Source organism: Rhagoletis zephyria, unplaced genomic scaffold (genome assembly GCF_001687245.7).
Source record: "Rhagoletis zephyria isolate East Lansing unplaced genomic scaffold, Rhagoletis_zephyria_1.1 Rzeph_scaffold_02004, whole genome shotgun sequence".
NCBI lineage: Eukaryota > Metazoa > Arthropoda > Insecta > Diptera > Tephritidae > Rhagoletis > Rhagoletis zephyria.
Genome location: NW_016159088.1, coordinates 67057 through 85366, shown reverse-complemented (window position 1 = coordinate 85366; position 18310 = coordinate 67057). Strand labels below are relative to the sequence as shown.

Sequence of the window (18310 nt, the reverse complement as noted above, 5' to 3'; positions counted from 1 at the left end):
TGTGACGGCGAAGAAAAGTTACGGTCGCCGTTTATGGCTACGGTTCGATCAGTCTGATTCAACAGTTTGTGCCGTAAGGAAGTGTGCACTACTGAACGGAAGTCACTTGAGACTTGAGTTACAAGTTATTCAAACATACCTACTGTATAAACGCTGAATAAGAACAAGCTACGCGCGAAGCCTAACGTAATAAATTAACAAAGAAAGAAACAGTATGGAGTTGTAGGCGAAGTGACAAAGTTCAAATGTAATAAAAACCGCAAAATAACGTCAGTAGTTAGTTCGTCGAAATAATTTTGATTGGACTTGAGAATCATTAAAAATTTAAGCAAATTAAAAATTTGTGAATACATATTTAAATGATGCGATGCGAAGACTGATTAATAAAATTTAAAGGGAATTTAAATCAAAGTACATACATACCTACGTACGTGTTAAAGTGGCACGTAAAGTAGAACAAAAAAAAATCGAATTTGTCAACAAATTAATTTGAATCAAAAAAAGTGTTAAAGTCAATCGGCGAAAGTAAACGCATACATAAATTAAAAACCACTTTGTTGCCGGCCGTCGTTGCGCGTTCCATGCGTGGACATCGAAATTAACACATTCTTGTGAAATTGGCTAACTCAAAAGATTTGCAACTCAAAACAATAACAAATAAAATATTTAATACCAATAAATACTTATTGTTGTTGCCGCCATTTGAAGTGAAGTGTATGTACATACCTACCTACACAGTGTAATCGCACAACAAACAATTGGCTAAGTGACTTATTGCAGGCATATTGCCATCGACGCGATCGATACTGGCTGTAATAATCGTAACAGCAAATCATCGGTCGGCGTGATTAATTGCGTACGAACAGCTGAGCGAGCAGCCGTACAATTAAACAACTCACGTGGATAAGCTCAGTGGGATTTCATCGAATTTACTTGGATTAGTATGCGGTGTGTGTATTGCTTTTGATTTGCTTACATTTTAATTTACCTTATTTTAGGGCCGTTTTCTGAAGTACATAATCTTTAACTTTAAAGCTCACTTTATATTTAAAGTTTGGATTAAAAAAACGACCGTACGTTTCTTAGTTGTAAACCAATTTAAAACCCATACCGATAATAAAATGCTTTACTTTAGACACAATCATACATTTTAATGCAACAACCTTTTAATAGATATAAAGTGAGCTTTAAAGTTACAGTTTACTTAAGAAAACGGCCCTTAGTGTCGTAAGAATACATTTTAAGCTTTGGGTATAGGAGATAGAATACTTTTGTGTTATATTTAACTGGAGAGTACTCAATCCGAATTACTAATGTTTTCAAGTGCTTTAGAGTCACTTTAGCCTGAAGTAGCAGTTGACGTTTTATTTTTGGCTATGAGCGTATTTTTTTATCAACTGATTATTAGGTGATTTTATAGGCACATAGGTATGTTTGTATGTGTATAAGCCAAGTACAATATAACGCACGTTTTTCTTTGATGACATATCTTTTTACCAATTCAGCGGTTTGTCACTGATAAGCAGCTGTATCTATTAATTAGGTGCGTATAGCAAGTCATTAGCCTTTGTCAAGTGGAGTTTCCCCCAAAATAAAGTTAATCAAAATTTCTTTTATGGTATGGAAATTAAATGCTGAAGTACATATCGATGGCTGAGAGGAAGATAGATCGACCTATGTATCTCGGCAGCCGGTTCGAAAACACCCTCTCAGCAAATTTTTAAGGGACGCCCTATTACAGAATTTGTTTGAAGAGCATTCTATCTCAGAACTTGGTTGTATAACGCCCTCCATCAGCAAATGGTTCAAGAACGCCCTATCTCTCCAAATGTGAATTCATTATATTTTAAATATAAAACCAAACCGAATCAAATTAAATAAAAAATAACAGAATTAAATGAATGAAATGATAATGAAAAGAATAAAATTAGTAGAACAAAAAATAAATAAAATAAAACTTAAGATAATTAAAAAAAAAAATCATATATTTATGTAGATAAAATTAAATAAATAAATTATATAAAAAAAAATAAATAAAAACATTAAACCATGATAAATAGAAAAAATTTACATAGTGCTCGAAGTGCATACACATACTTTTTAAAGTTTTCAAGGTTTGAGTATCAAAAACGATTTATTTGGATAGCTTTTAAAGGAATATTTCGCAAATAAATTAGAAAAGATTTGGCATTTGATAACTTATAAAATAAGTAAATTTTTTACTATAAAAATTAGGTGGCAACGCTGTTTGGAAAATACGTTGTGATGAAGAGTACATATCTTGAGCGTACGTACAAAAAGGTGGCAACACTATTGAAAAATATTTATTAACTGGGGATTTTTAAAAATTTGATACCCACATTATGATGTTTTATTTAATTTGTGACTGATTTCAAATAGGTGGTATCCTTATACGAGGATTCTCGGAGATAATACCTATTATCATCCGTAGATATGTATAAAAAAGGCAACATCTTTGTGTATAAAATTCTCGTATATTTCTTTTCCAAATTACTCACCTCGATGGATATAGGCTAGTTGAGATATTTGTAAAATTTGTACATATGTATGTAATATGACCCAATTTGGTTTATATTCGGAACGTATTTACATGCATTAGAGTGCGTCCCAGTACAAAAAGTTGCTGTTTTCACACGGGAGTTATGAAATTTATTATAGCTTAAGACTCCCGCCAAAATAGCGCGGAAAATATTAAGACTTACGTGAGCTTGACATCGAAAAGTATAGTTTTTTATATATAAATTAAATTATATAAATATTTTTTTTTTTTTATATCATCCCAGTAAATAGAAGATATTAAGCTAAAATGGTCTGAATATAAATATTTAAAAATTTTATCCACGTTTGCAAAATGAAGAGATAAATCTTAAGATATTTCTGAACTATTTTGGTAGAAGTCTTATAACAAATATTAGGGTTCGTTCGCTATTAAAATGACGAGGAGTGTATACTCTCAAGTTTATAAAAGCCTGTCAGTCGTTGTTAGAAAACATATTTTCCATACTTTTTGGAACTTTTGCGCCCTTAAGCACATCCCTCGGTCTTAACGAGAGAAAAAACATATCTTCTTGCATTCGAGTACATAATTTCAAAGGTTTTTTTTTCAAGATTCTATTTGATTTTCTCTATTCAGAAAAAATGTTACAATGTACAAAGGGAATTAAATATTATTACACAAAATTTATGCGCTTGAGGATACCGAATTCGAATTTCTTACTCGATCTTACCATTTAGGTGGGGCTTGGCTTGAGATATTGCGGAAAATCCTATTAATTAATCGAAAAAATTTGCCAATTCAAGCCATGCAGGGGTCAAAAATAAATAATTCTTGTCCACAAAATTAACAATTGTACAGTGATTTAAACGGTATCTAATCAAATCGGTTTCTATCAATAAAATTTTAAAGGACCCCGCAAAATTTTTATTGAAATTTGTATCCATTGAATTACGCCTATATTAAAAAAAGTTTAACATAAGCACTCAGTTATCGTAAGTACCGTTTAAGAAATAATAAATAGTTTTCGGGATAATAATTAAATTTCATTTCCTTTCATCAAAAAATTCGCACTAGTCCACTTGGAAATCGTCGGATAAGGAAAAACTCCAACCATACCTAGTTATGTAGTGCGTGAATACAGGAGTTAACTTTACATGAGAATCGACTGAACTTGTAGAGCCATTTGTTTCTTAATTGTAGGCAAATATTTGCACTCACAAATTTACGATAACGTTGAAAAATTGTATACACGTAGTAAGTAAGAAGTTATTTTGTTCAAGAATTTTTGTGTGATCATTAATACTTACTATTTTCATGGTTAGATATTGATATTTTTATAACGTTAAAGTGTTAAAAAGGATTTAAATTTTCTTTTAAGCAACATTTTTCTTCGAGTGGGGGCATGTGAAATTTTTTGTTTTTTTTCTTTGAACATTATAAATCAAAATTACTCGAGGAAAATATCTAAAGAACACACAATGATTTTCTTTCAAATCTAGTTTTGTACACAAGTCCATAGATTATAGTCGATAATTATTGATGAAAAATCTTTAACACTTGAAAATAATTGTTATTTAAATTAATTTGTAACAATTAAAAAAAAAAAAATAAGAGCGTTTGAAAGAAATTCCAAAATAGGTCACTTGAACTGTTACAAAGTTTTTTTTTTTAAGTGTTCTTTATAAGTGTAAAAATGTCAGATAGGGCATAAGACGACACCCATGATTGCTAACCTTTTAAATCTAAACCCAAAATAGATCCCTTCGCTTCAAGGACAAGTTTGCAATTATAGCTTCTCTAAGCCTCATTTTAATGTTGAATAAGTAGGTAATATTTTCTATATCAATTTCAGTATTTTACTTAACAAACAGCAAGTAAGAAGCTTCATGTCTAATTGTTATGTACATGGGCGTAGCCAGGTAAGGGCCGTGGCCCGCCCCCCATAACTTCCAAGTTTTCCATATATAAGTACATATATGAAAAATAGTACCCTGAAATGCCAGCTTAATAGTGTCGAGGCCCCTCCTGAATTCCATTCTAGCTACGCGCATGATTATGTATTATTATGATGCTATCTATACACCTCTGCTTATCATCGCTTATCGCCTCAGCTGTTCAATGAGTTAACTTTTCAAGTAATTTTGTTTTGTTTCCATGACATAATTGCCGAAAAATGACTGGACTACATCGATTGCAATTCATCAATTTTGATTTTCTTTATTATTTTTTTGGTAGCAAAGAGAAAAGCAAAACGTCCGCCCTAATCAAGTGGTTAGAGGTGCGTGCTGTCACCCGATAGGAGCCAGATTCGATTCTTAGCATCAGCAACATTCAAAAACGTTTTTCCCTCTTAGCTTCCGCCATCGGCAAGCAATGACGCACCGCCGGCTTTATTTCTGACATCAAAAAGTTTCTCATAAAATCCACCTGCGGTGGGGAGGTTGTGTTACCACATCAAGTCGCTTAATACAAAGGGGGAAAAGCTCGGCCAAACACTTAACGAAAATGTGAGCGCTAAACATTTATTTATTTATTTATACAGAAGAGCATGCGGAAATATTAGCTGGCCTTTTTTTGATAAGATTTCGAAAAAAAAAAAACATTAAGGTTGTTGACTTATACGGTGTGATGATATTTATGAGTAATTTTACGTATCTATTGATGATAAAAGCAACTTATGGTATGAATAATGCAAATTTCAAAGTTTATTTTTTAGACTTTAAACTCAAAAGTTTTTGGGTACGAATCGAGATTATTTTTTTTATTTCTAGTTAATGTTATACTTGCTGACTGCACAGATTTTATGAAAGTGCCAAGATCATTTTGCTTTGCATTTGGTAAAGCAGTCAATTGTGAGCTGTGACATGACCTGCAAGCGTTTTTCTTCAGCTTTGTTCTAATAGTTTTTTCCGTTGCAATTTTTTTATAAAAACAATTTTTTTTTGGATATAAATTTTTTTTATTTGAAAATATGCATGTATACATACTTTAAATAAAAGAGGCGTTTTTAATATAAAAATCAAATTAAAAATTTAATTTAAAACTTTTTATAGTTTTACTTTAAATACGCAAATTCTAGCAAATTCGTACAAAAAATCTTTAAACTAACGTTAATATTAAGTATGATTATTATTTTTTAATTAAAAATACCACCATACCTAAGTGCGGTTTCACATAACCCGGTATCTGGTTAACCGGAATGTGTGAAACGACACTTATATTTAAAAAAATGTCATAAAAATTTACATATTTACAGACATCGTAATTCACCTCAATTAAAACCCAACCACTTGTCACTAATTTTCCCCTCCCTTTTTTCTCTACCCCAATCAGGTGGTTGCAAATCACTTGCAACCAATAAAACCAGCAAAACGGCGAACCAAAGCGAATTTTTACACACCAAAACGCGCCCACGCCTGCAATATAGCGTGCGGTCACCAACAAATAAAACAACAACACTAACAGCTGTAAGAACCACACAAATACTACACACACGCACAAAGAAAAATCTCAGCAGTCGGAGTAGAAGTAGCCGTCGCATCCTCACACCTAATCTCATTTTGTTTATAATGACTTTACTAACAGTATTCACAAGTGCCGTTGCGGCGCCCACCACCTCAACAACAACAAAAACAGCAGAAGCAGCAGCAGCAGCTCATTCCACCACACAGCATACAGTAACTGCTGCAGTACCGGTGACAGCAACGTCAACAAAAGCTGCTGCAACAACAGCCTCGCTAAAAAAAACCTCCCAAAATACGATCGATGTGAGCAGCGGCATTGTCTATACGGCGTTGCAGGCAGCACCCCTTGAGGGTTCGCGCCTGCGCAAGCGACATAGTAAACGCCATAGTAATTGGTATGATTTTATTAATTTCAATGAGAATACCACCGAATTGGAATGGGTGAATCCGTGTGGTGGCTTCTATGTGCCGTCGGCGACGGAGAACGTACGCACTAAGCGACGGAAGCATCCAAAGCAGGTGGGTTGAGTTGAAAAATGATTTAAAACTTTTTATTATTTAGTGTAACTAATATTCATTTGAATTAATAGTTTTATTATTATCTATGTATCTTATAATTTTTATTATTATTTTTCTTTTTTAATTTTCAGATTTTCAACATGCTCAAAAAGTCAGCTGGCAATGAGTATAAAATGTTGAAAGCCGGCCAACAGGATATTGATATAAGCAATATACAAATTTGGTCGCTGCACAATAAGACTTATAAATTCCTGCCCAAATTGAAGAGCAATTCAACGGTAAGTTGGCAATTCTTGTTGTAACTAAGTATTCGAGATAATTCTCGCTTGTTTTTTTTTTTTAGTAGAGTAAGTTTCTCTTTCATATTCTTATGCACATTTGTATGCACTTTTGAATGTGTGTACGCAGTAGGGTGATTCGAAACCGCATGTGAAAAAGTAAAGTCGGAATTTTAATGCTTTACCTCCGTTATTAAAAAAAAAAAAACATTTAGCTCAAAGCGCTCAAAGTTTTTCATGTATTTTATATAAGGGGGAAAACAAGTCTTTGTAGAAATGGTATAGAAATCTTTAAAATCAATATTTTTCGATCGGAAAACTTCGCTTCTCTTTAGAAGACTTCCAATAACAATACCCAACTGTTTAATTAAACAATTTTCTATTATTGGCTATTTTTTATAGAACACCTAAACACCTCAAAAAATACAATGGGGAACCCATATAAAAAATAGTTAATACTAGGAAACGAAGCTTTCCGATCGAAAAATGTTAATTTTAAAGAATACTATACCATTTCTACGAAAACTTATTTTTCCCCATTTAAAATATATGGAAAACTTTTAGCCATCTCTAAATATTTTGTGATTTATGTGATGGTATAGAACAGTCCTAGGGGTGAGAGCATTCAAATTCCGACTTTCCTATTTCTGTACCACCCTTGTACGATGTATACGTAAAACGAAAATTAATTTGGCATTTCCGTTAATATGACGCTAATAAATATGTATGTATGCGAAAATGTGGCTATATGTAATAGCAAAAAAAAACAAAGAAAACCCAAAAACGTTTCTCATTAGGTTACTCATTTTTCGTTTACAAGTACATTGAAAAATATTTCTCAAATACATTACTTATATGCATGTAAATTTAACAAGATTATGACAATAAGGCTTGCATTATTTTAGAACCTTTAATTTGTGGACATGCATAGAAATTCCACAGAAAGCTTTGATAATTTTTTCCTATAGGTTTGATCGTGACTGAATTAAATACTTAGGGGGTACCTTCCGTTCGGCGAAACATCGGGCAGCAAAGTGAAGAAAGTCTTTTCTTGCACATAAACCACTTCGATAAAAATAGCCTATGAGAACCACAAGTTTTGAATCTCGGTCGTTTTTGTTTTACTTTTTCAAAAATCTCAACTTTTTTCGATAAAAACCTTTACAGAAACACCCAAAAGGGAAAGCTTGGACATAACTTTTTAAAGCTTTCTGAAAGCTTTGTATATTCGCGAAAGCTCACTGTTATCGCCAAACAACTTATGAAGTTTCCAGCTTTAATCGATCCTGTTATAATTTTCCAAGAAGATAAAAAGTTTAGAGCAGCGACAAACAAAAGATATTTGTAAGCTTGATACAGACTATGTATGTATGATCCAGTGTTCGGCAGATAGAGCTTTTAATCTTTGATCGTCTGTATCAGTGATGCTCACTGATGCGGGCGGAACTCTTCACAGCTCTCTGTAGGTTTCATTGTATGAACGCGCACAGAGTAAAAGCTCTCTCTGAGCATCAGTGGTCTACATTAGAGCAAAAGCTCTCTCTGGGCATCATTGGTCTATAACAGTGATGCCCGTAGAGAGCTTTTACTCTGCGCGCGTCCATATAAAACCTACAGACAGCTTTGAAGTGTTCCCACCGCGGGCGCTCATTTGAGCATCAACGGTCTATATAAGTATAATGTTAAAAGCTTTAAAAAGCTTGTTGGACTTGTTTATAATGACCGATGGTCGAATAATTTCTATACAAGCTTCAAAAGGTATTGCAAGAATTATTAGTGTTAATTTAAATCATATAAAAGCTTAAAAAAGAAAAAGTATTTATCGGCGCTTAATTCTGTAAACAAGTACTACATTTTTAGCTTCAGTAAGCATCAGAGGACATATTGAAGAGAATCGAATCGATCATGTCTTCTTTTATCAATGATTAATCTTTAATCTTTTTGAAGCTTTCGAAATTTTGTTTGTGAAAATGTGAGCTTAGCAGAAGTATATTTAAGACCCAAATAAATGAAATCGTAGTTGACGAATTCAGAGGCACGCGTATCAAGCTTTTTAAGCTTTTCTCTTTAGATAGTCGCAGAGGAAAAGCTCTCCCTGACCAACATTAGATCAGTGATGCTGAAAACAGCGCCCGCGTGCTTAACTCTTTAAACTCTCTCCGCCCATCGCTACATTAGATGGATTGCTTCAAACCTTAAAATTTACCTATTAGTTAAAGCTCAAAAAATGTTTCGTAGGTGAAAGTTTAAAAGCTTACTAAGTATTCATTCCCATTCTGTTTTTAAAATATTTTGAAATACTTCAAGTAAGCTTCGCCTTCGTATATTGCAAATAAATAAATACTATTGGTACGAAAAAATTCAAGTTGACACAATAATTGTTTCCAGTGCTACAATTAGGTTTGCCCGAAAGGCTGCTAGCGTAAGCAATAAAGAATTTAGTTTGCATTAGTTTCAAACACTTTGTCATTTGTGTCTAGTCATCTAGTCATCAATTCTCTAACCGTTTCGCTTCGTTGGCGAAGATTTCATGTTTCACATATACTATTCGCTGGTATTTACATACATATGTACATAAATAAATGCCAGCTATTTTATATTATTTTAAATTTGTTGATATCAATACTGGTATGAGTAAGACAAAAATTTTAATAGATAAATAAAAAGTTTTGAACATTAATCACACAATTTTCACGTTGCTGCTTGCGTACTTGTAGTCACATTTTGAAAGGGAGAGGCGCACTTATTGAAAGGGCGCAAAAAGCTTTCTCTCAACATTTTTTTGTTTAGTCATCGTGAAACGATAGCAAATCTTAAACCGGTCCCATAAAATAGTTAGTAGACTTAATTGGTGCAATAATATAATATAAATATTTTATACTTGCAAGTTGGTAAATTTTATTCATTCATCGCTACTGAATGTTATCTTATCAAATGCAGGCCTTTAAAGAATGCGCTTATGTCTGCGCGTTGGTTAAATAAAAAACTTGCGTAACTACTTACATACGTACATATGTATTTTTAGATATAGTAAAGGCAGACAAGTGCAATCCGATCGCCAACAGCTGATGACTGTTATGTATATTTACTACGTACATACATACATATGCACTTATAAACATACATACATACATACATACATCGTTTGTGCATGATCAACCGGCCTATTGCTCATAAATGACAAAAAATAGAATATATGACTTCACAAACTGCCAATTGCCTTTGTTATATGGATAACAATCCAATTACATATGTATGTATGTATGTATGTACGTAAATACATTGTACCATTTACATATGAACGTACATCCATACGCATATTGGCCGGAAAGTTTAGACACGTCTATTAAGAAAGCGAATGGCAAAGCTTTTTGTGTTTTGATTTTTAATGTTTTTTCCTGGCGTGATTCATACTAGGTCTGGCGTGCGTCTATGTTTACATATGTACATTATGGTGGCCCAACATATTTTGTCCAGCCACCTAAAAGAATTGAAGAATATTGAAAATGAAACCCGTATGCCCGCCGGTATTTCAAGTTTTCCATATTCACTAAATCGTTATAAAATCGTTAAAAATATGTCTATAGTTTTTAATAAATAAAAAAAAATGCGGTCTTCTTATTTTCAATTTTCATCAATTCAGGCCGTTGGCAGCAGAAAACTTCCCAAAAGTTGATTTTCCAGTGCATTTTTGGAGCATCCTAATGCACAAACATGCATATGTACATATGAAAGTATAAAAATAAGTGGCCGCAAATCAATGAGATAAACGATTAATAACAGCAAGTGAAAAAATAAATAAATTAAAAACAAAACGATTATGAAATAAGTAAAAACCATATAGTGGTAGCAGAAAGCGTAAAGCAAGTGAGTAAATCAACAAAAAACAGAACAAATACGAAGACGATATACAGTAGTTGGGCATGGAAATAGATGGACTGTGAATTTTAAAAGTTTTGTCCACCGAAGTTTTATAGAGAATTTTTTGTAGAGTAAATAAAGTAAGTGCTTGCAAAATTGAAGCTAAAAAATTTGCATTTACGAGCTTTATAAAGAAATATTAAGCCGCAAATTTAGAATATTATGTGATCACAATATAAGTTTGTTAGTTTATATCAGTGCTGGCAAAAGAGTGCCTTTACTCTGTGGACGTCCATATAAAATATTTAGAAAACTTGAAAAAGCTCTGCATGCGCGAGAAATTAAAAAATTACATATGTATTATAAGCTTCGATGGCTTAAAGCTAACTAGCCTCAAAAACCTACTGACCGTGATAATTCGAAAAAATGCTATAAGTGGATAAAAAGTGACTACCTTTTATATTGCAAATTAAAAAAAAAAAATAGTTTAATAAGAATAGCAAGCTTATGTAAGAGTCTACTTAAAAGTCTTCAGTAAATTTATCCAAATAATTCGAGATTTCCAAAACCTATGATCGTAAACGATTTGGGGTGTTTAAAAAAGCTTAGTTAGACTGAAAGTTTTTATATTTCTAGGTCTGTGGAAGTTTTGAAAGCGTATATAATTCAAGCAATACAAATGTTGGCTTCTGGTGTTAGCTACAAAATTAAAAGCTTAGTAGCCAAATGCCTAGCTTCAAATTTGTGAAAGCTGTGATTTGATTTTGTGAAAGCTACCATGCACGGAAAAAATGTGTTATTTTCTTTGAAAGTGGCTTTTATTTGGCGGATTAAATCAGTTTACCTTTAATAATAGCTCTCAATAGCTAATTAAATTTCGGGACTGAGAACTAAAAGCTTTCCTGCCTGTTAAGAACTAATGGAACTCGTGAAACTTAAAACATTTTTTTTTAATTATATATGTACATTTTAATTCAGTTACGATAAAAAAATATTACGAAGGGAAAGCTTTTTTACACTTTTTATAGCATTTTTATTGACGCACACAAAGTAAAGGCTCTCCACTGGTCGTTGCCGATGAATATGTAAGATCCATATGGACGCGCAAATGGCAAAAGCTCTCGCTGGACAACAATGTTTAATATGGGCTGGTGCAGTATGAAAGCTCTCTTTCGGACATATTCTGAGATAAATGTGTTTGAGAGCTTTTTGCTTATAGAAGAGTACTTGTCCGCTTCAGAGGCACGCGTGTCAAATCTATTAAAAACTCTCTGCAAAATGACTCAGAAACATTAAATAGGGAAACCCTGAAAAGTTAATAAATGAGAAATAGAATCCAAAAGCTCACCGAATCTTTCATTAATATTTAAAGCAATTGTAAACAGATTAAATTGTTAAAAAGTTAGAATTTTTAGCTTTCAAAACCATTCAATATAATGCGACACATTTGTAGGTCAGGTGCTTAGAAAATCCGCTGCAAAAACAAAAAAAAAAAACAACACAAAACAGCGTTAATTTCCAAGTATTAAATATCGATATTTTGGCTTTTACCAAATATCATGTAGGCTTATAAAGTTGCCACTCTAAGCCGACTTTGACAGCGTGCTGATTGTGTTCAGCTACTTATCAACGTCACGTACGACATTAGGCAGTTTATGAAGTGTCAATATATCTTCGAGTATGCACATTAAATTTTATTTATAAAAGCAGCGGACTGAGTAGTTGTCCAATTAGCCAAATGAACGGGTGAAAGAGTGTGTGCGAGTGCGCGCGATTTTAATTATCATTTTATAGCTAAAAAGCTTCTTTTTTTTTTACTTAAATGGTAATAAACGATTGCTGTCGACACGATCGAATGACCTATAAATACAATGTACATATGTACATATATATTTGCGATTGAAATTTTGAGTGTGTGAGGAGGGAGCGATTGTGATGTGAAACGAACGCGCTAGCCTACGCGGGTGTTGAGCATTTTTTACTATACATACGCTCACCGCTGCTATAAAACGCGCGCTCAGCGCTTTTCAGTACTCAGTATTAAATTATTTTGATTTGGGGTAGGTCGGGGTCGTATACGTGTCGCATACACAAATATATGCATTTTTGTATGAATAAACTGAGGATAGTTACTCGTAGGGTGGCTATTTAGAATATTTTTGTTAAACATTTAAATGCGTTTTCTTTCTAAAGCTTTTACTCATAAAAATCACATTTATTTCCGCTTCAATTTTAGATCGCTTTAAAACGCTGGTATCGCAACATACAATCGTATGTCGCTTCGTTCGCTTACCTGCGACGCGTTCAACGTGCTTGGGATATGGCTAAATTGCAACGTGAAAATAGCACTGCACGCGAATTGAAAATGTTGCTATTCAGCGCGCGGCGTATGCTTTGCGAATTGGAGACAGCTATCAATGGCACCATGCCAACACCGCGAGCGCTGCGCGGCAACCGTCTACCACATGTGACGCGTAATCAAATGAATAAGCGCTTAAAGCTCTATACAAAGCGCCGTGCCGAACGCTATCCGACAATGTTACAGGAGGCCAATAGCATCGATTTGATGTGGGTTAAATATTATTATTATGATTTTTTGGAAACAATGTGGAAGGTGTTGCGTCAAAAGACGAAGCGCCGTGGCCAAGTCGCATTGGCGCAACATCCAAAAGCGTACAACGAGGTGGAGAAGCATTTTGGTAGCATTGCGGCGGCGATGACGCGGCATGAAGCGGCGGCACCAAGTGGCAGCGTAGATGGCAGCAGCGAAAGTATGGAAAAGCGCGCTAATGGCGGGCGGATGGCGCAACTAAAGCGCGGCAGTGCAAGTAGTAGTAAAAGTGCTAGGCACCGAAGAGTTACTACGGCGAGCAGTGCTGGGGGTGGTGGTGGTGGCGGTGGTAGCGGAAGGCGGTCGGCGCGTGCGCGCACCAATATGCGGTGAGCAACAACAGTGTGCGTAGCAGGAAGTTAAGAGTTTTATTTTCTCTTATTTTTATTATTCTCATTAGATATTGTTTTTTTTTAATTGAGTCTCAACAATTTCTCGCTTTCATACAAAAATATGCTACTTAATTTCGTGAAGGCGGTTACATAGTTTAAATTAGTCTATTCGTAGAGTAAAGTGTTATTAGGAATTTAACTCACTCTATCGCCAGTGTTTAGTGCTTGCATACTGTTAAGGCGAAACCATTAAGTAGATATATATATATATAAACATATATCTAGTATACGTACACACGCCCTCACTCTTACTGATAGATTAGACGCAAACTATTAAGTACAACTACAACTATTCACTAAACGTAAGCAAGAAAAGTAAACAAAAACGCTGCATTTAATTAGGAATTGCATACACGTAGCAACAAAAACAACAAAAACATTACATAATCTAAGCAACAACTCGCCAGCTACATATTTATTTATTACATTCCGCATCATAAAAAGCTAAAGCTAAAGCGCAGCGGGTCAAACGGTTTACATACAAGCGCGCAAGTTCAAGTTCAGTGTCGTAAAAACAACAACAACAAAGCGCTGCAAATTCAGAAAAAGCAAAGCGAAAATTAATGGAAAATCTAAAAAAAAAAACAAATAAACACATTTACATTTTTTGTTATTCGGTATGTTTACAAACGCGCTGCATTCAATTTTCCTTTCGTTTCCATTTTCATTTCGATTTCCATTTGCATTTGCATTTTTCACTTTCAATTTCATGCAAAACTAGTATAGAAACAAAGCAAAAACAACAACAAAGACTTAAATAAACACAAATTAATAGTTGTAGCATTCTAGTCAACACATCAAGCAGTCTCGATTACTCTGATAACGGAGCAGTTACATATGTACACACCCACCATATACATATACATACGCACACATGCACATGACATTTTGACTCGTCTTTTACACCCCGTGAGCACCTAAAAAAAAAACTTGATTTGTTCCTATATTTTACTACATACATACATGTGTGTATGTGTTGTATGTTTCTGTAATCACATGAAAAGGTGCGCAAATATACATACATACATACATACCAACAAAATAAATAAATATACATGCAAGCATGTGTATAAGCTTCAGAAGCTTTATAAGCACGTGAGCAGAGGCAAGGCACGGGTGTGGTAAGAAATTGCAATTATCAAAAGGCGGAGAAGATATTATTTCAATAGGTGCAGAAAACGATTTTTTGTACATTATATTGCGAAACAAAATAACATTTTTTCAAAAGAGTTTAGACATTTTTCCATATACATACATAGGTATTTCACCATATTTCGACAACATATAAGAAAATTGCCGAGTAATATATTTTAATAAATTTAAAATTTTTTAAAATAGTTTTTAATAAAAAGTTTGTTAAATTTTTCAAAAAAATCAAAATTCAACCTTTCACAAAAATTTAGAAAAACTTGTTTTGTAAAAATTTTGAAAAAACTTGGAAATAAATTTTTGTGAACTTTTTTAAGGTACTTTTCCGGAAATTAGTTTCAATAAATTTTTTTGTAAGCTTTTTGAAAAATTTACTTTTTATTTTGCCAAAGAAAAAATATTAACTAATAAATTTTTAGAAAAATTTGAATTAAATTTTTTTTAAATATATTTATATTTCTATAATTAAAAAAAAACTGCTTATAAAACCGGTCAGTTTTATAAAAAATTGTAAATTCTTAATCCTATTAATTTTTTGTTAAACAAAAATTAACTTTCATTAAAAATCATTTTAATAAAATAATCAAAACTTTTTTTGGGTGTAAAAAATCAATTCTTCGCTAAAAAATGCTAACCTATTCAATTGAATGATTTTTTTTTTATTTTTAAATAATTTTTTTAGCCTTTTTGATAATATTTTTCTTTTCTATTTCTTGGACCAGTATCTATCTTTAAACCCCATTTTTGTCAGATTTTCAAATGGTAACTTTTTTTAAAATACATGTTCTTTATGGAAATTCACTATTTTTCAAAAAAATTAGAAGCAAATAATTTTTTTAGAGAAATTTTGAAAAGTGTTGACTTTCTAGAAAAAGGCATACTTTTGAAAACATAATTTCTTTGTTTTGGAAAAAATTTCAAAAATAAATTGGAAACATTTTTGAAAATATGTCTTAAAATCTGTTGTTAAAATTTTTGTTTTTGAGTTTATAAAATTATTATTTTTTTTTGGCAATTTCCAAAAAAGTGAAAGTAGATATCTTTAAACTTTTTTTAACCCCACGAGCGCCTCTGCTCATAAAGTTTATATCTAGCACACGCATACTTATGTGTATATATATGATGTATGTATACTTGTAAAAATTGAGAGTCAAAATCGATCAAAAAATATTGCACTGAAAAGACTACAAACGAAAAGCACGTGAGCGTGTTTACGAGTACTCGTTTTTAAATCTTAGGCTCTCTCTCTCTCATTCTATGTTTCTCTCTAAAAAAGTTCTTAATTTATTTCTTACATTTTAGCATACATATGTATAAGAAAAAAAAAATTAAAAACTTTTGATCTGCATAACGTGTGTAAATTTAAGCTATTTATTATTGCAATAAAGAACAAAACTTTAATTAAAAATAAACACAATCAAAATAGTAATAAAATTCATAAAGTCAAGTGCTCATCTGCATTTGCTTTTGCGCTGTGATATTGTACTTTTTGTATAGAATTAAGAGACATTTATAAATAACGCATGTATGTACATATGTACGTTTGTACACGTTTAGAGAAATGAAATCAATCAAATCAAAGCAAATATGTAGGTTTGTGCAAAAAATAGTATTACTTAAAATTAGTATTTTCTTAAGCAAAAAAGGCATTTTTGTACGAGTACTCTAGTTTTAAGCGTATTTAAAAAATTGTAAATTCATTAAGAAAATTACTGCACGTTCCAATTGAAAAAGTGCGAACTAAGTGAAATATTTGAAAAATAAAATTCATAAAATTGACAAAATAAAAACTTGTGTTTGTATTTAAAATCATGTATTAAAAATCATTTTTAACTATCTTTCTTTGCTAAAGAGGAATTTAGCATTGGAAGATTTAGTATACATATGTTACAGAATGATTGAAAAACACCTTTATTTGTTCATCCCAAGAGCGGACAGGTCCTTCTGCACTCGGCATTTCCATTGTGTTCGTGGCCGACCTTGCTTTCGTTGTCCACCCATGGGTGCGGAGTCGAAGGATCTTTTCACCGGAGAGTCGTCATCCATGCGTACAACATGTCCAAGCCAACGCAATCGCTGTATTTTTATGCGCTTAACTATGTCCACGTTGTTAAAAAGCTCGTACAGTTCGTCATTCCATCTTCGTCGGTACTCATCGCCCACGCGCACAGGGCCATAGATTTTGCGTAGAATATGTAGTTCTCTCGAAATCTCCCAAAAAGTTCTCAACTTTGTTAGACATCGTCCATGTTTCTGTGCCATTTAAGAGGACGGGCATGATGAGAGAATCGTAGAGCATGATTTTTGTTCGTCGAGAGAGGGCTCTGCTTTGTGTACCAATCTCAAAGTAGCACCTATTGGCTAGAGTTGTTCTTCGCTTGATTTCCAGTCTGACTTATTGATGGTGTTTATGCTGGAGCCTAAGTAAACAAAGTCCTTCACTACTTCAAAGATATGACTCCAAACAAAGACGCCCGTCCCAATACGCGGAAAATTTTTATGCGTTACCAGGAGGTACTTTGTCTTGTCCTCGCTCACCGCTAAACTAACTACTTTAGCTTCTTTTTCTAAGCTGGAAAATGCTGCGCTGACGTCCATTGGTTTTAGACCAATATCATCCGCATACGCCACACAGTGTATCATTTCAGTATTCTATAAAAGATTAATTCCATTATTTTATGTCGCCAAATTTGAAAACAACGTCAAGAATGTTTTCAGAAATGCCTGATAAAGACGAAACAATAACAACTAAAAAATTTTAATCAAAGGGTATGGCGGGACGGGGTTTGGTTTGGAAAATTACCGAGCACAATAATATTTAAACTTGTATATTTGAAACTGAATCTCAATGCTTATTTTGTCGGTGTTATGTGATTTATGCAACACCTACCAAAATACCATTTTGGTCTTATTTGCTTGGGTATGTTCTTTTTAATGAATATACATTTTTGGGATTTTAGTAAACTAGGACTGAGTATTTCATGTTAAAGCAAAACGATGTTAACTTAAACTTATTTTTAGCAATTTATTAATTTCATTAGACCCGCAAACTCATTATCCGCCACTATTCGATAAAGTTTGTATCTCAGTTTATTTGCCACTCCTCTTAGACTTTAAACAACATAATTTTAGCTGCAGGAAAGTGCAGGTTTTGATGAAATTTTCTTTTTTCTGGCCTACTGGGAATTTCATTTTCCTCGAGTAATTCGCTTGCATTTTATCTCGACCGAGACAAATTCTTATATTTTCGCTTTCAACAGAGAAAGCCTGATTCATTACCTTTCCAATGGTATCCCATTTCTGTAAATAGAGTAAGAAATATTGAACTTATAACGGAATTTCTTTGACCCAACTTGACTTTTTTATCGATATTTTCCACGCCCATAACTAAAAAAAAATATATTTATTTTTAAGTCCATTTCTGTCAGTTTATAATTCCTTGTTATAGGGAAATTCTAAATATCTATTTTGGGCATTTTAGCCTTTGTAGTTAGTTAAATATTTCAGTTTTTGCATTT

The 18310-nt window shown here is 32.9% G+C and overlaps 1 protein-coding gene across 1 annotated transcript in view; it reads left to right on the top strand.

The window, feature by feature from the left end:
* The first annotated feature begins 533 nt into the window (after nt 1-533).
* LOC108365801 (uncharacterized) overlaps nt 534-18310 on the top strand; it is a 49868-nt gene continuing 32091 nt past the window's right edge. Inside the window, exons 1-4 of the mRNA XM_017619960.1 lie at nt 534-948; nt 5852-6501; nt 6633-6779; nt 12877-13468. Of these exons, the coding sequence (XP_017475449.1) occupies nt 6088-6501; nt 6633-6779; nt 12877-13468 (1153 nt within the window). The 5' untranslated portion in view covers nt 534-948; nt 5852-6087. The remainder of the gene's footprint in view (nt 949-5851; nt 6502-6632; nt 6780-12876; nt 13469-18310) is intronic.